Here is a 22,777-nt window from a genome sequence, read left to right as displayed (position 1 = left end):
CACTGACTGTGTGGAGTGTAATGTATAAATATTATGTATGTAAGTCTGATTTATTAATCATAATTTCGGTTTCCCTTCGTCCTATCAGAGGCTGAACATGTTGTTTTCTCCAACAAACCAGTGCAGTACGTCACAAAACAAGACCGATGGAAAACCCCAGGCACATACAGAGCTTCGAGCTCTTAAAGTTAACAAAAATCCAGTTTTATTTGACAATACAGATAATAGCATGTGAGTTATCTATACTGTATATTCATGACTTTTATTTGTGATGCATGTTTTATTTGTGCCGCATGTTTAAATTGGCTTAAGAATCCACTTATATCTATTGTTGGCTGACTTTTGATGCATATATTGTATGTAACAATATGGTTTACTGATCAGTATCTGTCTAGTAACTGACACATTTTTCTTTTATTGCATTTTTTTTGTGCTTTTTTTAATCAGACAGTTTGGAGAGATAGGGATGAAATGGGGTAGAGAGGGGTGCTGACATGAGCCTAATGGGGGGGAGGGGGGGGTGGCGCTCCAACCACCACACCACGAGCGCTACCCACTTCTTACTGTGTCTTTTCATCTTCATACTTGGGAACTGGGTGATCCACAAAGGGTTCACACACACAGTATACATTTACAGGAACACCTGACAACTACAAAGTAACAATTATATTAAATGTTTTTTTCACAAACAAAACAAATTTAAAAAGTCTATGGTTACAGTACAGAGATATGCACATAAGGGTTTTGAGGCACCAAATATAGTTTTCAAAAGTCTAACCATGTAAGCCATAGCCAAGTTAAATGTGTGTCTTGGCCAATATGCACATCAATACAAATCTATAGCAATTGTATCCATATTTAAAGAAAATTGGCCTTTATGGTATATTTATGCCAAAACCGAAGTGCATAAAAAGTTATGCACTTCAGTTTTGAAAGCCACAGTTTTTCAAGTCTATTTTTTGTGTTTCGTATATTTGGAGTTTGATTGTGATGGAATACATTATGCAGTGTATTTATCATTGGTTGGAGGCATTTTATTTTATTTTTTAATCTTTTTATTAACCATTGGCATTTTAATAGTTTTTGACAATAAATTCCTTGAAACCTTGAATCATCTCCATCCACTGTCCAGTCCCTGGGCAGTACGTGATTAATTGTTTGTATGCATACCTTTATGTATGAATGTGTGAATTAATTTAAAGCTCAATATATTTGTATACAGTTGTCTCTACAGTGGATGTTCGTATTTTTCTCGAGGAGCTTGCAGTTTGAAACCAATTTCAAATAGTAATCGGTCAATCAGCTGACCTCTATCCGCCCAGCTGCCCATAACCCACTGACCTATAATTACTTATCTTCCACAAGTGTTTAGTTACTGAGTATGACTGACTTAAACTTTCCAAAGAGACACTGCAAGTTCTCTTGTTGGTTGGGTTTGTATTTGACATTACTTGTTTTTTTTTCAAAAGGAAAACACCTGCACTCCTGCCAATGCAGCTGTACTGTTAGAAATATCTGTATGGTGACCCTTAGAAGACAGAAATCTCCCGTTCCATTCTGGGCCTGTTACATTCAGCGACTGTGGGTACATTTTTGGCAAGTAAATGCAGTAGGCCTACCAAGATTCCAATGCACTGACTAAATATAAACGGACATTTAAATAACTTCTGCTGATGGTTGTTCATTGACTGATTGTGGTAGGCCTATGTGAAGCTTCACTAGATCAGTTAATCAGCAAAACAGTTTGATGGTGCTATATGCCGGGAAAAAGTGGAGGAAATGGGTCATATGCTTTGTGTGTGTACTAGTGCTGCCTCCTACTGGACGATGCTTGAACAATCTTTTCACCATTTTCATCATCTCTCATATAGAATTTGTATGTATCCTCAGTAAGGCCTATATGAATGATAATTACAAGAAAGTGTAAATTATTTACACAACGGATAAAGAAATGTTATTATTGTAATACTTATTTAAAATAAGTTTAGCATCTGTAACTTAGTTCGGAGAAAAATGTCTAAAAAGGATTGCATAGAGACAAGTCGCCTACCTTAATCTCCTCATGCAGGTTGTTGGAGTCAAAGGGCCAAAAACAGCAACCACAAAGAGATCATTTAAAACTCTGTGTATCACTACTAGTAGACCGTGTCTGACTGTGCAGTGCAACCATAATATACGTTTTGACAGCAGCCACCAAGGGGCAGCAAAACCTCCCATAACATCCACAGCAGTCTGCCGTTCACTTACCTGTGTCATTTCTTCTTTGCATGACTGATGTGAATGGGCTTCTCTGAATCCATTTAGTCTTGAGTTGAAACAAGCAATTAATCATAAAATAGTCAACTGTTTTGGTAAATGAAAAAAAATGCAAAGCAAAAATGACAAATATTACTTTGTTTGCATCTTTTTCTAAACCAAAAAGAAGCAGTTCACACTATGTAATGCATCTTCAATGTAATAATGCAAAATCAGATAATAAAAATGTAGCCTATGATATGGTTTATATTATATAGGCCTATAGGTCTTAAGTAGGCATTTTTTTATTAAGCAAATTAAAACGTAGGCCTATCTATGCATCTTTTCATGCTTTCTTTTGCTCTGACACATCAATGTCCCTGTATGAGATCATTAAAGTTTACTTCACCTTATACTGTATATGCTCATTACTACACAAAATCAGAAAGTGCCCCATGCACCTAGCCTGGCTCTGCCCGCCTACCTACTTCCGCCCAAATTTCATTTTCCCTTCAGTACAAATGAAATAAAGAAATGAAGTACGATGGTCTGGTTGGACCAGGCTACCAGGTGTTGGCCAGCTCCGGTATATTCATAGATGTTCACAGCAGCATTATAGGCCTACACTTTAGCAGCCTATTCAAGGCCTACTACACGACACCTAAAATAAAATAACAATGAATAAATTATACATTGGTATTTAGTGAAAGAAAAAGTAGCCAGGAATGTTACTCACCTAGTTTTTAAACAAAGCCAAGCTGAAATAATTCAGGTGTGGCACAGTAGTTGGGGTGGCATCCAGGCTCCTGCCTGTCTCGCGCCAGTCCTTTCCATCTCGCGCGCGGTTTGAGGAGGAATTCGCACGCTCTACCAATCAGAGGAAAGATATTCCTCTAGCGTCCCGTTGCCATGCAGTTGTCCTGAGACCATGCCTGAGACCTATCCCATCCGGTCCGGCAGCGAGGGGTGAGTTCTGCAACAAGTTATTAATTATTCACTGTATAAACCATAAACAGAGATCAATTCACTGAGTAATATAGTTATAGCCTTTATCAAATGTAAAGTAGGCCTACTGTTTAAGTCAGGTTCTCACATTGCCAGAATGGGAACTAATAAGGCTTTTTGTAGCCTAGTCAAATTAGTTGTGTCTTTAAGCAAGGCTTGGAGATATTATATGTTCTCCTGTGAATCAATGTTGCATCTGTGCACAAGTTGGCTTTTTATAGTATCCTAGTGGCTTGAGGTGTGTAGGAGCCAGGCAGCTGAATAGGCTATTATTTTAGTCCCAGTGTTAGAAGCCGGTAGGCTGCTGTAGTTAGGGTAGTAACCCGGTTGGAGACAGACACGCCTGTTGCTCCGAATCTCTCCAATCCCACTCGAGAGTCTACTCGAAAAATTTGCATTCGACCAATGAGCAAAGCTATGCAAATTTTCGCCTGACTCGCTTTGTCCTAGGCAGTTTTAATGTGAAGTTGCCAGATTTATCTCTCAGTTGCAGCACAGTGGAGTACAGATAAAGTGCGTGTTTAGTCGAGAAGATACCAGGATCGCTCGCCTCTACTACACCTCTTTGCTCTACGGTGGCATTGGATTTTACGTACAACATGACATTTGAGGAACTAAATGGGGATTATTCTCAAGAAAGGTAAATAGTTATGGATCGGATTATGACTAGTTGCATCTATTTTTGTGTTACTTCGATGCATATTTAACATTGTGCCGCCTATTGCTATCATATTTGTTTGTGTGCAGCATGCATGGAGTATATGGAGTATATTCATGCATGATACAAGTAACAAGAAAGTTATTTCTAGTCTGGCCGCTACTTTACAGCATGTTTAGAGCAGGTGTTAAAATACACTATTTGACCCGCTAACTGTTCTGCTGTTGAGAGTGTCGCGAGACGGTCTCCACTTGTCGATGCCTAGCTAACGCAGCGCTGCACGGTTTAAGGTGAACGAAAGTTGTCACATTACTCGACATGAAATTACTTAAATATGCCATTTAACTTTGCCACAGCTTTCAAAAGCATTATAAAAAAATAATTGACAGCAGTTCACTTCTTTTACGTGGCGAAACCAACTTGTGCACGTCTGTCAGTTGTGCTTTGAAGCGATGCCGGGTGCTTAAGCTAGCAGTCCGGGTAACGTTAGCCAAGAAAAAAGACGGTGGAAAGTTTTTGCGGACAAGTTGTAACGATTTTTAACATGGGGTTTTTGCTTTGTGTGTTTCAGAATGGATTCAGTGGCGAAAGCTTTGGAAGAAGTCCTCACCTCTGCGTTACCACAGGGCTGCATTACAGTGGGAGTATACGAGGCTGCCAAGTCACTCAATGTGTAAGTACAAGGTTATGTCAGCTAACACTTAGATCAGCGGTTCCCAACCTTTTTTAGCCGCGCACCCCCTTCTATGTCGCAACCGGGTTGACGCACCCCCACTACTGGCACGAGCAGCAAAATCATTGGGCACGCACACTGGCAATAAGCAGAACCCTCAATTTCTTAAAATATTTAGTATTAAGATTGCATGAAACTCTCCCATGTCTTTGTTGTAAAAAATATAATTAACTTATTATAGACCTATTATCAACTTATTAAATTTATGTACATACAATTTAAATATAGCCTATAGGTCAGGCTACTCCTCCCAATAATAATAATAATAATAATAATATCTTCAATATTAAGGCTACACAAAAAAGTAATAGGGCTACCCTTACCCCGTTTTTTAAAAACTCATATTTGGAAAAAGAAAATTTGAAGACCAGATCTTGTTTTTACAATAGAAATTAATTTTATTTATTAAAATAATATACGAAAATAAAAACGCATTGGATAAAACACTTTCCTTCATTGCAAATGAACAGTAGTGCAAATAGACCGAACCGATGTGTTTACCACAGACTTTATTCCTCTGCCCCGCTGTGATCGCTCTCGCTCTCAGCTCTCCTATGCTCTGGTTCAGTCGATGTATGGCGGGCAGCCTCGCTGCTGTCCTCGGCATTTGAGACGCAGCATTTATTTAATGCTCATAGTTAATCACATAACCTAGTGCTGAAACGAAAGCTATCAACGCCGTGGTTTAAGGCTGAAATGATAACCGGGGCACGGTAACGTTGTGGAGGGGGAGGCTTCCGCGATCTCAGTTAGTTTCAGTTTACAGCCGACAAAGTTACAATCACAACGACCGTATGGACAGCGCATTGACAGCGTTTAAATAAAGCCTCCCATTCTTATAATCATAAGAGATTTGATGCAAATGATGAAATCGAAACATTACGGCGGCCCTGGTGGTGCGTAAAAGGAAAGCCCAGTTGGCGATCTCTCCTCAGCACTGCAAATGCAGCAGCTAAAAAACCTCAGTAAAAGTCGATCGCACAGCCGATTCCTGCCTCTGATACGTTGACTCACAACATAATGAGTCGAGGCTTTGCATTGGCTTTGGCGATTTCCCGTGCCTTTTTTTTCTCTCCACACACATCGTTCTTTCTCCAAATGCACACACGCATGCCCCGGCCACTTCCGAGAGCACAGCCAGTGTTCCACCCAGGCCCTTAAGGTTGCCGACACACCACGCATTCAAAACAAACTAAATGCAAAAAGCTTTTTTTATAGCCATATTAAAGGTGGCATGTTTAATCATGCTCAAATGACCAGAACACACATAATCACGATCACAAAAATGTTCTGGCGTTTGAATTAATCGGAAACACTGTAACACAGTTTCAATATAAAACAAAAAGTTATGCGCAAGCTTCCACTTTTAAGAGCAAAGAGGATGGGTGACAGGCTCAGGATCAGAGGCCGAAAGCAGATAAGTTGTGAACATGTTTTTGAGCCGCGTTGAACAAAAATTGCAGCAAGTTTAAATGACCGTGGAGCTAACACACAGCCCCGTTATTATAAAACAGGTTATGGAAATAACATTAGAACGCCAGTAATTTGAAGGAAATTGCAATAAATTACACACAACATAAATAACAAAGAGCATGGCTCAGGAACAGATTAAAAAATAAAAAATAAACCGGGATCCTGGGGATTTTTCAGTGCAGCGCAGCTGGCTCAGCCTGCAGCGAGAGAGAGAGAGAGAGAGAGAGGGAGGGAGAAACAGGGAGGGTGTGCGTGTGAGTATTTCCAGTAGGCTATATTTGTAGCAATAATATCAATACCATTTGGCCAAATACTTACCCATATTAATGCGACGGTTGGGCCTGCATCTTGGCACAAAGCTCTGCGATGTTTGGCGCAATTGAAGACAGTTTAAGCCTCAAATCTTTCTCAACAGCATCCAGTCTTTGCCGATATTTAGTCTTAACTGCTGTCAGAGCAGAGAAGCCAGCCTCGCACAGATACGTTGTAGCGAAGGGCATCAACACTCTCAAGGCCTTCTTTGCCAGGACTGTGTACGATGGCATTGACTCAGTCCAAAAATCGACAAGTGGCTTTCGCTTGAACTGCAACTGCAGCGCCCCGTCAGATGACAGCTCGATCAGCTGTTCCTGCTCGTGAAATGACAGCTGGGGGACCGGGAGGGAAACTTCAAACGGGTTGCGAATCCACGCTTGAGATGTGTCCATAGGTGGGAAGTATTTCCGTAGCTGCTCGGCGAGTTGGTTGAGATGTTCAATGATGAGGCTTTTCACATGCTCACCCAGGTGCACGTCATTTTCCCCCAAGAACTCGTGAAGCGTAGGGAAACACAAGAGTGTGTTCCCACTCACACAGCTCGCCCAGAAGCGCAGCTTCTTTATCGTAGCTTCGATCTTGTCTTGTGTGTTGAACACGGTTACACTGACTCCCTGCAGACTTAGGTTCAGTTCATTCAGAGCAGAAAATATGTCCGCCAGATAGGCGAGCCTCTTCAGGAAGTCTTCGTCATGCAGACTGGAAGCCAAATGAAATGGATTGTCCTCAAAAAACTGCTGAAGCTCGTGTCGCAGTTCAAAAAGCCTTGTCAACACTTTGCCGCGGGACAACCAACGCACTTCAGTATGCAGCAGCAGTGCTTTGTGTTCGCTGCCCATCTCGTTGCATAACAGTGTGAACAGTCTTGAATTTAGCGGGCGAGCTTTAATGAAGTTGACCAGTTTCACAGCATCATTCAGGACTGCAAGTAGATCAGCTGGCATGTTTTTGGCTGCCAAGGCCTCCCTGTGAACACTGCAGTGTAACCATTGAATGGATGGACACACTTTCCTGATATGAGCTATAAGCCCTGTGTGCTTCCCCGTCATCGATTTTGCCCCGTCAGTGCAAATGCCCACGCAGCCTGTCCAGTCGATGCCGTTGGTCCTCATAAACCCATCAATTAAATTGAAGATTTCCAATCCTGTTGTTCGGGTAGCAAGGGGCCGACAGAACAAAAACTCTTCTTGTACCGTGCCTTCAAAAAGGTAACGGACATACACCAGAAGATTGGCCAGATTTGCCACATCTGTAGACTCGTCTACTTGCAGAGAGTAAAACTCGCTGTCTTTCACACGGCTGACTAATGTAGCCAGGATGTCTTCAGACATTGCATTGATGCGGCGCGACACAGTGTTATTGGATACTGGAATCATGTCTAACTTTTTTGCTTCTTTCTCTCCAATCATGCATCCCACCATCTCTTTGGCAGCTGGCAAGCACACGTCTTCGGCAATTGTGTGAGGCAGCCCCTTTCTCGCAATTCTGTAGCTGACAAGATATGAAGCCCGTAATGCGTCTTGTGTAGACCCAACATATGAATGAAACTGCAGTTGTTTTTGGCTGTTTTGCAACTCCTCCAATTTTGATTTAAAAAATGTAAGGGGCTTTTGAGTTACATTAGCGTGCTTCGTGTGAAAATGGCGACGTAGATAAGAAGGCTTCAGGCAGCTGTTTGCTAGCACTTCACTGCACACCACGCACTGCGGCTTAGGGCAGTCTATATCACCAATCCAAGTGAAGCCAAGACCCAGATAGTTTTCATCATATTTCCTTCTTTTTTTCCCCGTCTGGTGTTCACCCTCTTCACCTCTTTTGCGTTGTTGCCATCTCCTTCCCGCCTTTGCGGTGTCCTCACGTTCATCATTTGGTGTCTCCGTCTCGTTTTCTTCTCCCGGATCCGCTCCAATTATCTCCTCTGTTGCCTCCGATGTTTCACTCTCTCTTGGTTCCTCTCCTCCTTCATCCCTAACTTTTACTTTGGATGTCTCGCCTGACAGTTTTCCTGAGTTCAGCCAATTCAGCATATTTGCGATAATGAATGTAGAGGCCACAAACTATGTGCGCATATTTTATATAGGCTACAGCAGTTGGTTCGACCGTTAAGTTGTTTACGCAGTTGCTTGGCAACGTGCTCCGCTCCAACTGCTGTTGTAGGCTACTTCTTACCGAATCAAAGCGGCGCTGAAACAGAGCGACACAACATTGCTCATGTGATATTACTTAAAATAAATGAAGTTAATTTTTTTTATTAATTAAAATTACAGTTTTTCATTGAAATTTTACAAAGGAAATGTTTATTTAGGCCAACACGCCATTACATTTTTCATCTCGCGCACCCCCTAGCGGCAGCTCGCGCACCCCCAGGGGTGCGCGCACCACACGTTGGGAATCCCTGACTTAGATAATGATCCCTTTATGCAGTTGTTACATATCTCACACACATCTTCCATTAGACGTGCACAGGTTTGACTTGTGTGTAGCAGGACACATTCTTCTCAAATATAAATAGACTAAAGGGCAAATATTTTATTTTCCTCCGTTCCTCAGGGACCCTGATAATGTGGTGCTGTGCATCCTGGCCACCGATGACGAAGACGTGAAAGATGTAGCACTGCAGATCCACTTTACCCTCATTCAGGCTTTCTGCTGCGAGAATGACATCAACATCCTGAGAGTCAACAACACCCTGCGCCTGGCAGAAATACTTGGTGGAGGAGGAAAACAGAGTGGGGGAGAGCCCATGGACCTGCACTGCGTCCTGGTCACTGTAAGTATCTTTTTCTCATTAGTCATCATGTCTTAAACCCAAATGTATCTTGCAATTTTTGTTTACGAAACTTTGAGAGTGAAACTCTTTTTCAATGGAGAACATGCCAGTACTTGTTCTTGCACATTTGGTAAACATGTACTGTACATGACTCCACCCCTCATGACTTCTTAGGAATTTCAGCAGGGCAAAGTACCTTGTAAATGCCAACACACGGGAAATACTTGTAACTTAGCCCCCAATATTAACCATACAAATTTGTAGATGTATTTAGATGATTTATTCCTGTTTTCTTCATATTTCCAGAGCCCACATTCGACATCATCGTCATGGAAGGACCCCGCTTTGAGCAAAGTGAACCGCTTCTGCACAGAGAGCCGGTGTATGGACCAGTGGGTGCCCATCATAAACCTACCTGAACGATGAACTTTCAAGAACTGCATGAACCTTTGAAAGGACTCTTCTGTGCACAGGAGGAGTGGTGTGAACCCTGATGGACACATTACCACCCAAAGATCAAATTCCAAAGCACTGCTGATGGGAAAAGACCAAATTCGATGGGGTTAAAAAAAAAGAGAGAAAAAAAAGCTGGGGGATGGAATCCCACTTTGGAAGATGACTGTTTGGAGTTGTGTCTGTCAGCCTAGGCAACCAAGTTGAGATGGCGAGGCACTTGTATCGTTGTGAGGTGGAAGTTCCAAAAAAAGCATGTGTGTGCTTTTTAATGTGAAGCCGGACACTGTACAGATGGACTATATCCTGTGTGTTTGGTAAAAGCCTCTGTGACCAGTCAGGAAAGTGGGGAGAAACCAGTAAATAGAGCCGTTGAGTGGACCAAGGTCTCGGCCTCTCTCTATCTGCAGAAACAAAGCACTTGTTGAAACACTGGACCTTTTGCAATTTCACCCATTGGATTTCAATTGTTAATGTTGACGTTGCTATTGTCATAATTTAAAAGGGAAGGGCTACACACATCCAGTGAAGACATTCTGTGTATTTAGTGTTTCCTATGCTGTTGGGTTGTTTTTTTGCCACGTGTAAAATAATTCATTTGTTACAGTTTAAGTTATTTCTAATGATATTTAAGTGTATTTATGTTTCTTTTTTTTTACATTAAATATTTTCACAATCTGAATCCATATGTATTTCTGTCAATAAAAAGATATTTTTTTCTTGGATCCACAGCTGCACAAGTTTTATTTTTTTACATTTCTGGAAATTTTAGCAAAGCCGAGCTTTTGACCTTTTAGCAGTTGTAAAGAGGAGTCACATGCGGATCACAGGGGTCATGTTGGCCTCTATGGCCTCAGTTCCATCCGCGAGCTGAAGAGAACAGTAATCCTCAGCGCTCTCTCTGCACAGGCTTTTGCCTAGGTCAGCAGGTCCATGCTCATTCAGCTGAACAGGTTCCCTTTTCACTGATTCTCTGTGATTTGTTGGCCAGTTTAGTTTGCATTTTCACCAGGTGACTTCCTAGAGTCATGTGACGACCTTGAGCATGTGACAGCTGCACAGTTAGATGGACTACAGACATTCACTGCCTATATTTCACATATTGCATGACAGAAATTATCAATAATAGAAGAGTCGCATGTGTACAGTATATCATTGGGATGGCGGCATTTGCATCAGTTGCTTTTTGTGTTGTCAGCTGCCTCTGCTCCCTGGACCAGATTGTGGTGTAGTTCACTGTGCAGCACATGACTGAAACTGCTCGGAAAACGTTGTAAATGAGGCGCTCCCTCCCTCCACTCCCCCGCGCCTTTCCTTATCCAACTGTGTCTCGCACACACATACACACAGGCCCCGAACAGGTGATTTCTCCCTGGAGTCTGTGATGTCACTGGGCTTACTTAGGGTAGGACTTCCCCCAAGAAAGTGCAACGTCATTGTCACGAGAAGAGAGAGGCCACAGGATGTCCTTGAGGTTATACAACCCAGTTCAGCTCTTTCATAAGACGGTATGTAATAGTGATGTAATGCTTTATTATAAGGCTTGATAAAAAATCTTGCAGATGATATCCAAAATAAACCTAGTAACACAACATCATGGCAACATATTGTTTAATGTGCCAGTTTGGTTTAATGTAGTTGTTTCTTGTTTCCATAGGCAAGACATTACCCAGAAGCCCCAACTGCAGATATGAATAATATTATATAAAATTAAAGGCAAACTAACTAATTTAATGTTTTAAGGATGCACGGTGGTTCAAATAGGAACTAGGCTAATACATTACAACAAGGTGTAAAAATGCCCTTAAACAGCTACACTGTGGAACCTGCCTTAGAAAAAACTTCCCAGGCACTGTGTGAAAGGTTGTCTTTTTGCAGTAGTTGCGTGTGACTGCGGGGTGTGACGCTGACTGATGTAATTTGGCATTGTTGTGATGGAAGGGAAAGGTTATTGTGAGATTGGAGCAGCAGGGGGGCTGATGTAAGTGGTATAATGACACTTTGGCCAGCTAGTGAAGCCGGCCCAAAAAAGGTTGAGGTTTCCATACGGCCATGAGTGCCTGCTGGCCGCGTTGCATTGTGGCTCAAAGTTCAGGTGCAGCACTATCTTTTTATCAGATTTTTTTTTAAATAGAACAGAATTCATTGATCTGATACATCTTGCTGAACTTAGAAGGGTTATAAATAGTGCAACCTGGGGAACCCATTGTATAACTGAGTCAGCTCTATAATGTATATATAGAAAAGCAATATACGTTGTACTTACCCATTGTCCCAGAGATTAAGAACATATTGTCCCAGAGATTAAGAACATAGTAAATGCAATTCACTTGTTGCACGGAAAATGCATAACAGAATAAAGGGAAAATCAACCATAGAATGTACAGAACATAGAATGTTATGTCATATACTATGTGACATGCAACAAGAAAATATCGGTCTTCCTTTGCTGCAAATCAATGAATCAAAACTTGAACTGATTTATTATGTTAGCGACATCCTATATCTAATCTAAAATGTACTTTATTGTAGAAAATATAATCCACATTCCATTTTAGGTTGGACTTTAAAGTGTGCAATTCATAGTGGCAAAAAGCCCTTTTATGGGTAGGGAAATATAAAATGGCCCCTTTCAGAGTGTTAAACCAGAAAGTGCATATGTCATGCTTACATTAACCATGAAATGCTTTATGTGAGTTTTTAATAGCAGGAGAAGTTAAATATGTATAATGTTTTTTTGCACACGGTGTACACACTTAAATCCCATAATCAAAAGCATAATCAGGAACACCTAAGTGGGTATGCAGGGAATGCCATACATAGGCATGCATTATCTTTACACTTTGATCTGTTTCTCAAAAGTAAAGTGAATACATGTACTTAGTGACTTTACCCCACTGTCTCTGGGTGGGTAATATAAGCTAGACATGACACTGGGAATCAACGGGAGTGTTGGCTGCCTGAGTTAAAGTGGGCTCAAATGTCTGTTTTGTGTCCACCAGAGGAACAGAGGTGCCACTGCAGCCCGCATTGTCAGCCCCCAGTCCTCCCTCCCCTTCCTCTCCCCACATCAGCACATTCCAACACACTGACACTGTAACTGCCAGGGCACATTTCCACAGCGAGGCACATGGTCAGTGAGCCGGGCCTGCCAGCCGCTGGCCATATGCTCCCTTGTGATTCTCACATTGCTGCACAATGACAAACTGGGATTACTGCAGAGCCTGTACTGTGGTGGTGGGGGGACGTGCTACAGGTCTTCATGGGCATTCATGCTTACAGAGAACATCCAGGCACTCCCTATCATATTTGTGCATAACAGAAAATGCATCTACAGAGACCTTTCTGGTTAAAAAGTAGGCTCAAAAGGCATTGCATTATGATGTTTCTATGTGCGCACCATTTCTGGCACTCAATGAAGGTGTTTCTTTAGACTGCACAATGCAAACGCACCTGTTTTTTCCTGCAGCGGCATTTGATCATTTGATGTAAAACACAATCTGTGAGAAAACAACGGGAGGAAAGCAGAGTCTATTCATATCTTAAGCAGTCCTTAACAATAAATAATAGGTGGCCATGGCATTTCATCATGTCAGTGGGAGAACTGTCATATCCAGTGCAGTATTTTACCAGTTGTAACAATAGGTGACAATGAGTATTATTCCTGCATGATCTTCCCATTGTGTGTTGTCGCAGAAATTTTGAACAAGCTGTCCCATCCACCGGCTGGCCCCGAAACAAGGTCAGAGAGGCCCGAGTGGCCACCGACGGAGAATGAAAACAAGACTCTCAGGCTTAGCAGACCTCTTCCTAAAATAGTTACTCTACACTCCAAGAGCGGAAATCAGGGTTTCTCTATATTTAGCCCTCTTGTGTTCTCTGGTTTCTTGACAGCCACGCTGAGAGGCCCGAGGTCTCTCCCATCCCAAGTGAGATATAAATAAAGCACTAATGAGAGGAAATGGCCTGAGATACACTGTGGGCAGGTCTCTCTGGTCAGGCTCCATCTGAACAACCAAATACCAAAATCCATGTTCTAGATTGAATAGTGTAAATGTGGGGATGATGAAATGAGGCAGCAACTTCAAGTTCAAATCTTCTGCTGTGCAAGCACAAGCACAACACATCTTTATTGAGATAATAGCACAGGATTGTACTGTAGCAATGGTTCACTTTATTAATCTTAGTTAGGTCTTCGTACAAAGGTTGATATATTAATAAAGACAATTTATCAAATTGCAGATTCTGGCAGTTAAATTAATCTATCAATTGGTACAATAAGGCCGTTACAGAGTTTTGCTGAATGAACAGAAATCATGATTTGGCAGTGCTGATGTGAACTAGCAATAGTGCTAATCCAAACTCTTCCTTAAGAGGCATACAGGAATGATTTATTGCAAGTAAGACTGTTGGAGGAAATAAAAAAAAAAGTGGCTAATAACACCAGATCTTGCTGATTTGAAGACCTGAAAGTACCCTTTGGGAGAAGGCAACGATATCAGAACAGCTGAAAAAGCAGAGCACCAGGTTAGGGAAACACGGTCTAACATGTTCTGCTAGTGACACACAGACAAAGGAACACATGGCACAATATGGTTACAAATCAACTTTCATCCTACAGATTAAAAACATTTTAAAAGAAACATCTGGTTTAAAGAATGCGCTCCCATTAAGAGTTCTCCTCATGATACAAGGCAAACATAAGTAAGGCTTTAGAGTGTAATAATTGTTAAATTTAAGTTATCTATTATGTTATTTGTTAAATTGACCATAAAAAAGACCAGGGCAGATATGTTCCCCTGTACTGGAGAATCCCAACATGACACGTAAGACTGAAGATAAAAACAAAAGTTGGAATTCAAATTGGGGAACGTGAATAATTTGACATCAGTCTTGGGAGAGTGGTTTTTACCATTAATGCACACTACCATTATGTACCAGTACCTACAACACTTGAGCCAAAACACTGTAAGACGTCTGAGCGGTGTGCATATTCGCTCGACTGAGACACTTGTTGTGATGAGCAAGGCGGCGTGGTTCACAGTGTTTTGCGTTGGCGCTCCCAAAAATAGCGTACCACAGAAAGTTTTCAATAGGAATGGCTAAAAATAGACCCATGTTGGGATGTTTTGAAATGCAGTATCACTGGTTTGGCTTGGTCCAAGGGTCTGCACTACAGTGTCGCTCTACAAACAATGTCAGCTAACACTTTCAGTAAAAATAATAAAACATATGTATTTCTGCACTGCAATAATGTGATCAAGCATTTCAATCCATCTATTTTGCATGTACAGCTGACACATTTTCAAAAAGCATCACAGCACTGGGGTCATATTTATCCCAATGGCTTGAGTCTGAGCAAAGATATTAGATGAAATACATGTAAATACATGTAGATGGATGCATGTAGAATTGATGTCAACACTATTCTTCATTAATCAGCTAGAGACAACACTGTATCGCGATGATCACACTGCAAATACCAGGCAGGGAATACAATGGAATGGATGTCGTGGAGCAGACAGAGCTGCTGCAGCTGTGTTGGGTTACAGAATACTGTGAGTATATCTGAAAGCAAACATCAGACAGAGCGACATTTTTATCAAAATCTGTGAAATACTGTTGGGAATGAAGTCAGAAGCCGCATAATAAGAGCAGTTATTATCCATCTTTAAATGGATAGGCTTTTTAAGGACTGAAGGGAAACTTTGGCTGCATGAATACACATAGGGCAAAGCAATAACTAATACTAATATTAACAGTCACAGCCCAGTGGAGATGAGACTGTTTACATAGGAAAGATGAAATCCCTTAACTGAGGAGTGCCAGTGCTGTTACAACCATCAGACACTGATTGGCTGATGCTGTTGATTATTATTCCAGCAACATTTACGTACCTGATGCCATTAAAATTCATGCAGCCAAAGTCTAGTTTGTTTGTTGTTTAGTGGTCAGAGAGCTCAAAATGAATTGCGGCACTGCTAGGGTCAATAGTTTCAGAGAACAGTACAGGCTGGTGGGGCTTTCTTGCTTTCTTTGCTCATTAGGAATCACTGTTTCTGATAAACTAGTGGGTTGAATTGTTAACAGAACAGGTGAACACATGGTAATGATATGATTCACAGTCCCCTCCCCCCCTCACTCCTCCCGACAAAAAGAGAATACAGCAACATTAATAAGCCCAACAAAAACAAACACATAAAGGCTTAGTGGCATCCACTACAATATAGTGCAGGGTTTTTTGTCCTTGAAGGGATTTTCTGAAGTGGGGATACCCATAAGGAGAGGGTCGTTCCTGGCATGTTCACTGCAGTAGTTCATAAGGTCTGCAGAAGCCTTGGATACCTTCAGGAACAACAGGAAACAAAGACACAGTGGAAGTTAGTCAATCCAATGGTAAACGGAGCCAGCATTCAATACACCTTGACAAATTAGATGCTGTCAAGAACCAACTAGTAACAAGTAACTTTTGATCACATCGTGCTCAGAGCAGGAGCAGCCAATCACACACGGGAGATGTTATTTAAAATAAACCCTTATAGTTCTTCTTAGTGATATATAATTCTGCACAAACATCAATAATTTTATGTCTTAAAAAGGTGGATTTATTTGTATTTGATTTTATTTGTATAAACTTTATAATAACTCGAATAGCATGCATCTAACATGGATGAAATAATTAGAAACAAAACACTGGATTTAGTGCCACAATGAATAGGGTGCATGGAGGTTGGCTGCCAATGGTTTATTGTTGCACTCTACCTTTATCCTCTCAATGCTCGCCTCTATTCTCAGTTGCTGCACTGTCCGCCGTGCAAGGGCGATGTTATTGGAACTGTGGGCCTTCGAAGACATCCTGGGCTATGCAACACTGTAACACAGAACAACAAAGCAACGCTTGAGCAACAAGGCACAGAATGAGACTTTGGCATACAGCAGGTTTTGCAAAAGACGTAATGAGGCTCAAAGGAAGAATAACACACATTGTCAGTCAGTACATCAGTACATTGAATGGACTCCCTGTACTGCAGGTGTGTGTGTTGTAACTCATTTAGCTGTCGGTTAAATAAGGGTCAACGACTCCTATTCCAAACTTCCTCTTCCTCGAAAGGCTTGTTCAATAACAATGTCTCCTTTCATCAACAGGTACACACAACAAAGCCTAGGCACACCCAGACATATGCAAATTCTTTGGATTTTCAGAGTATTTTGTCCTTTTTGGGGGGTTTTTAGAGTCTCTTTTGCAAGCCTTTAGGCAGTGCACTGCCCCTGCTCCCAGACAGTAATGCATTGTTTAAGTGAGTACACTATGAGCTCTGCTGATTGGTGCCTAACGACAACAATGAGACTGCAGGATATCTATATTTATGCATAAAGCCACAGTAATGTAAAGACTTGAGTGTTGTGAAGTGTATGTGGCTGACAGGCTGATGTATGGGAGTGAAGTGTTGGGGCTCTGCTGTGGGTTGGAGTTGGGATTCCACTTCCTACTAATCATTTACAGACAGGATGGGAACAAGCCTGGACACATCCTACACTCTCCTGCGTCTCTCCCCTGCTACTGCACTCTTACTTCTGTTTTATTGCCATGTGTGTGCGTTTCTCATACAATCACACAGTTTTCCCTGCAACGCAAACACACACATGCCATCTTGTGACACACTATGCTTTCATCAAAACATTTCTCAGCGGGGAACAGGAAGCTTGGAGCACACATTCTCAGAAGTATATTGTGAAATTGACAAGAAAAGCTACTTCATGCTCAAGGTTTATCTCTTCACCAAAAAATGATGGAAAAGAAATCGCATGACTTAACAATTAAGTATACAGTTAGTATATTTTAGTTCCATCTGGGTATTGTCAGAATGTTTGCAGTGATTTTGCAAATCTTTAATTTCAATATTTGGGTGAATAAATGCATGAAATACTTCATTCAAGTTAGAATTGTTGCCTTGTGTAATCGGGCATCCGGCACAGTGACCATAAATAGAAAAGGATGTATGGTAAGGTGGAGCAAATGCAACAGTTGAGAGTTACATGCATTCCCTTTATGTTTTTTTTAACCCTGTCTGCACCCTGTGTACTTTGCAGGATGTCGCCCCTACAGACAGCTTCAGTTTCAGAAACACAGAGGAAGGGAGGAATAAAGGCAAAACAACAAAATGGGACAGGAAGGAAAACCCTCCATTTTCAGACTTCTGCTGGGGAATGCCTGATTAAAGTGTTTTATTTCCATCAAAAGAAAAGCAATCACTGGAGTAATCACTGGAAGGGAAACACAGCCAGGGATGACTCAAAGAGCTTTAATGTTATTGATAACATGAAAGGGAGACATGAAAGGATCATGCGGCACAATGCAAAGGGACCAATCTTTCTTAGGAAACATTCTCAGCTTAGTCATAAAGGGGAGCCATCCCGGCAGAAGAGGGCAAAACAATCCTTCACACATGATGAGTGAGGGCATTTACCTCTACAGTCAGGAGGAGGTCTTTCAGTTGAACTAATGCAGGCTGAGTGCCAAATGTGTTTATTAAAGTGAGTTAGGTTCTGTATTACGCTGTGCACAACTAGTGCTTTAGACATTTAAAAACAAATAACCATAACAAGTTGCCTCCTTTCTCTATGTTGAAGCAACTACACTTTTTACAACCTCCTCTAATACTCTACAGGAGACAACAAAAATAGATATCGGGTGGTATCACCTCTGTCATGCTGTCAGTCATTAGCAACAGTAATGAACACTTGGCTGGCAGGAAAAAATCAGTATAACTACTTGTTTTAATTGTTTACTTTGTTTCTATTCTTTGACTGGCATGCTGCTTAGTCACCAACTTCTTTACACTGACACTTACAACTTCAGGTTTCCCAGCAATCCAGCAGTTATTTACCTGCTGCCAAGTAAATAACTTCCTCCTGGTTTTCCCAAGCAAGCCAGATTGCATAGTTTATAAATTGCACGCTGTGCAAACACAGTACAGAAGCTGCTGATCAAGTACTACAATGAATTTAGAGATAAAAGGAGATGTGCAAACAGCCTTCACACGTCAGGCCTGCAGTGAAAAGCATTCCCTATGGAAACTTCAGAAATAACAATCCCATGGCTAGTTAAATAGTGCTATCAGCCGACAGCAAATTTAATTTCTGCAGAAAAGGAAAAACTCAGGAATCAACTGTGTTCAGCCACGCTGAACTGGAGAAATTCCAAGACCTCTGCACTGCTTATGTGCCCTTGAACAAGACATTGAATACAACAGATGCTCCTCTGTAGCCAGCTGGGAAACTCTTGAGTAACTGCTTCAACCTGCAAGACAGGAGTATCTTGACAGGTGTAGCAACCGCACTACCGCGCTAGCAAGCTAATCTGTTAGCACTGTTCTGACGGTCATTATAATGTTGTAGAGTTTTTAATTTTGAGGAGTTTTAGTTTGCCTGAAAACTCAAACTTCTAGTAGAGACGGTTGCCAAACTTTTATATTTTTTACGGTGTAGGCTGCATGTCTCCATTTATCACAGGTGTAATTTAAGATCAAGTAAAGACAGAATTAATAGTCTCCAACTGCCTGGCGCCAAAATATCAGCTTAACCAGCATGTGGGGTAGAAGGAAGGGGCAGGTACAGGCACCTAAATCCCACGCTTTTCTCAGAAGTGATTTTTGCAGCCAAACCATCCACACTGAGTCACCTCAGTCAAACTGTGCAGCTCCTGTGATGTGATGCCAGCTACTACCAGCAGCATCAGAGTGACTGAAACTCTACGGGAGGGCACCGCTGTGTGTGAGCACCACTGTGTGGCATGAAGCACCACTGTGTACATATAGGAGACAAGTTACCTCCAGGGATCAAAAAAAGCCCACCCTATAGCAATACACACACAGTGAGAGAGACAGAGAGAGAGAGCAAGAGAGAGAGACAGAGACAGAGAGAGAGAGAGAGAGAGAGAGAGAGAGAGAGAGAGAGAAGCCAGGACCACCTACTGCACAGAACCCCTCCCCTGCTCTATACCTTACACACACAAATCCAACCCCACACATTAACACAGCGTTCAAAGTGCCAAGAAAAGGGAACCTTTATGACTCAGTGCCGTTAACACCAACACTCAGAGATGAAAAGCGGTGTGTGTCTTTTACACTGCTGCTATTCTGGAAGCTCAAACCCAAAAGAAAACTCTTTAAATTTGCTGCTGACAAACACAAACAGCCGCCATTAAAAGGCTGAGGCAAGAGTCAGTCCTGTCAACTGTACAGTATGTGTGGTCCCTCCAGCGAGTGTCTGAGGCTTTTCACACTGGAGGAGCTTTTGTAATAAAGTAACACCGCTGGAAATAAACTGCTTTAAGGCTTAATTATTGCCGGCTGCACTTAAGACTTGACATGAGGTGATGAGAGCTTGGCAAAGATCGTGCATTTCACTCATCCAAAGCCGTCCATTTACTTCATCCCAAAATTATCAGTCAGTCATTTTCTACCCTCTCTTAGTGGTTTTTAGGAGGGCTATAAAAACACAGAAGGTAAGCACCCATAGTTCACTATTTTGGGAAAAATTATAATTGAGAAGTAGAGTATTCGGTTGTAGATGTAACATCTGGCTTCATTAACTCACATAACTTGGATGGAGAGATCTTGGGTTACGTACTCTAAGGCTGAAATTAGGCTTCTGTTAAGATAAACACCTGCGGACCTAAAGAATGACATTGTTTGATAACGGTAGGCCGCAGAGGAGCTGATGAATTGCGCACACCTTCCAAATTTCTAAAACACGTGAGATTTAAAATGTACTAAAAAGACATGTAAAAAAAAATTCATGGAAACATCTGCAAAGAACACTGAAATGTTGTACAGGTCCCCATGGTCCCCATTAGCCTGGCTCCGCCCGCCCGCCTACTTCCGGCCAAATTTCATTTTCCCTTCAGTAGTCAGTCTGGGTGTACAGCGCATTTCCCAGATTCTCCGGAGAATCTACGATCGTGCCAATCAGCGAACAGAGCGAGTGGCTGAGACCGCTCCAGTTTCAGTTGAATGCTGCGTTCCTTTATACTCGGAAGAAGGAGATTTCCGACTTGGTAGTTCCGAGTTCCGACCTGTCTGTGTTCCAGTGCATCTGCTCGCGAAAGTATGGACGCCTAAAACCTTTCTCGTCCAAATAACTAAACGTTAGGCTCTAACAAGTTACTGATGCCAGGTACCGGTAGATTCATAGACTACAATATTGTAGTGAAGTCGGAAATTTCCGAGTTCCCTGTCCAACTGGAAGGCACCATCAAAAGCCGGCTCATGACACACGTGATGACCAAACATGATGCGATTGGTTGGCTAATCCAGAGTGGCACTGGGCAGATCCAATAGTTTTAAACTTCGACAGACACCCGCCTCCAAATGAGTGAACGTTTGCCAATTACAGCACTTCCAGACCTTATGTACAAATGAAATGAAGTACGATGGTCTGGTAGCACCAGGCTAGGTCCCCATGGCTGAAAACAATGAAAACTTTGTATTTCCACCATCTTTTCCTCAATACTAAATACTATTGTAGGGACCTCCTAAAATACAGTTAAATAAATACAAGGTGATTTATTTAATATGTGGGTAATTACTGCTTAATAAATAAATAGTTTATTTTATAAATGGGTAAACTGAATGGAAACTGCATTTTCCATAATACATTGTTTTTTTTTGGTAACTTGTAAATTATTTTCAATGTGTTTTAAGTTGAGTACCCATAAGCCAATAAGATTCATGTATGAAGAGGTCTTAGCGAATCACAGCTCATCTTATTGGGGAGTACAAGTTTAATGAGGAAGTGAGAACGGTAACGTGCGCATTCGGAAGAGAGACTTTCAGCAAGTGGTCGAGCAGGACTAACTTAGTTAAACGAGGAGGTTGATATTCGTAGACGCAATACCAAGTATTGGGCACGAATATCATTTACGGATAAACTTTGTGTACAATGTGTAGTGTTGACTTTTAAAAGTAAAGTGCTCCACCGGGAAATAAAAACTTCACTTAAAGGCCTACTTCACCGGTTTGAATATGAAGGTGTATTGAATTCTGAGATCCTATGTAGTATAAATGTGCAAAAAAAATTGAAATTGGTTCATCCTAGCCTGAGAAAAGGCAGAAAGAGTGTTTTTTTAACCCTATATTAATCTTACTGTGACATCACAGTAAGATAAATATAATAGGGTTAAAAAAAAAACCTTACTTTGTAAATATTACTGTGATGTCACAGTAGGAGAAATCACAGTAATATTTACAAAGTAATTTTTTTTTTAACCCTATATTTATCTTACTGTGATGTCACAGTAAGATTAATATAGGGTTAAAAAAAACACTCTTTCTGCCTTTTCTCAGGCTAGGATGAACCGATTTTTTTTTTTTTTTGCACATTTATACTACATAGGATCTCAGAATTCAATACACCTTCATATTCCCACCGGTGAAGTAGGCCTTTAAGTGCCGTGTTGGATGGACGCTGTTTGCTGCCTCGTGAGAAGGAATTCCACCGCCGGACCTGCATTGCCCACCGGAGGACTATCCGTGTTCGACTCGCCTGCTATCCTTTCACCGTGAGCTGAAATGTTTCATCTTGCCTGCCATCGTTTCACCGCCAGCGCGGCGCTGACGCTGCCATCTTTTCATCTTGACCGCCATTGTTTCGACGTCATCCCAGCTTGTTGGTTTCGGCCAAGCTGGTGGATACGTGAGTGGAGTTTCCGACACAGAGAGTGTCGCCGCATCATATGTGCCCCAACTAATACAAACCCAAGCGCTTGGTATATTTAGAGAACATTTAAAAAGATTGAACTGGTTAACCACAAGATTGCACTTCTTTCAATGTGAGGTGTGTCATTATTCAAGTGTGTTAACATTGCCTATATTTCATGTTTAACCCTTATGCCCTATTAAAATAAAGTTACACTTGGACCGTTAAGTACATTTTGTGTATTTTGACCTTTAAACTGCATTAAAATGATGAAAAAAACTGCATTATTTTTTTCATGAAGGGGTTGTTGTTCAATCTATGTCATGATTTAATTAATCACAATTAAAAATTAACCCTTTAGATGCCAGCTTCGATCATATACCACCGGTATAGTATCACCGGCTCACCCATCTGAATACTAGGTGAGAAAATTGAA

At 41.5% G+C, this 22,777-nt stretch overlaps 2 protein-coding genes across 2 annotated transcripts in view; one reads left to right on the top strand and one right to left on the bottom strand.

The window, feature by feature from the left end:
- Positions 1-3,741: 3,741 nt before the first annotated feature.
- Positions 3,742-10,367, top strand: gadd45aa (growth arrest and DNA-damage-inducible, alpha, a). The gene is made up of 4 exons (XM_080033648.1): positions 3,742-3,880; positions 4,470-4,571; positions 8,970-9,189; positions 9,496-10,367. The coding sequence occupies exons 1-4, from the start codon at positions 3,840-3,842 to the stop codon at positions 9,613-9,615; spliced, it is 483 nt and encodes a 160-aa protein (XP_079889774.1). The 5' UTR covers positions 3,742-3,839; the 3' UTR covers positions 9,616-10,367.
- Positions 10,368-13,731: 3,364 nt separating this feature from the next.
- gng12a (guanine nucleotide binding protein (G protein), gamma 12a) overlaps positions 13,732-22,777 on the bottom strand; it is a 35,703-nt gene continuing 26,657 nt past the window's right edge. The window contains exons 2-3 of the mRNA XM_080033812.1: positions 16,405-16,513; positions 13,732-15,987 (exon numbers count right to left, since the gene is read on the bottom strand). Of these exons, the coding sequence (XP_079889938.1) occupies positions 15,862-15,987; positions 16,405-16,497 (219 nt within the window). The 5' untranslated portion in view covers positions 16,498-16,513 and the 3' untranslated portion in view covers positions 13,732-15,861. The remainder of the gene's footprint in view (positions 15,988-16,404; positions 16,514-22,777) is intronic.

Source organism: Ammodytes marinus (assembly GCF_949987685.1).
Source record: "Ammodytes marinus genome assembly, chromosome: 9".
Lineage (NCBI taxonomy): Eukaryota > Metazoa > Chordata > Actinopteri > Uranoscopiformes > Ammodytidae > Ammodytes > Ammodytes marinus.
The sequence above is the reverse complement of the archived record's forward strand: the minus strand, read 5'-3'. Positions and strand labels throughout refer to the sequence as shown.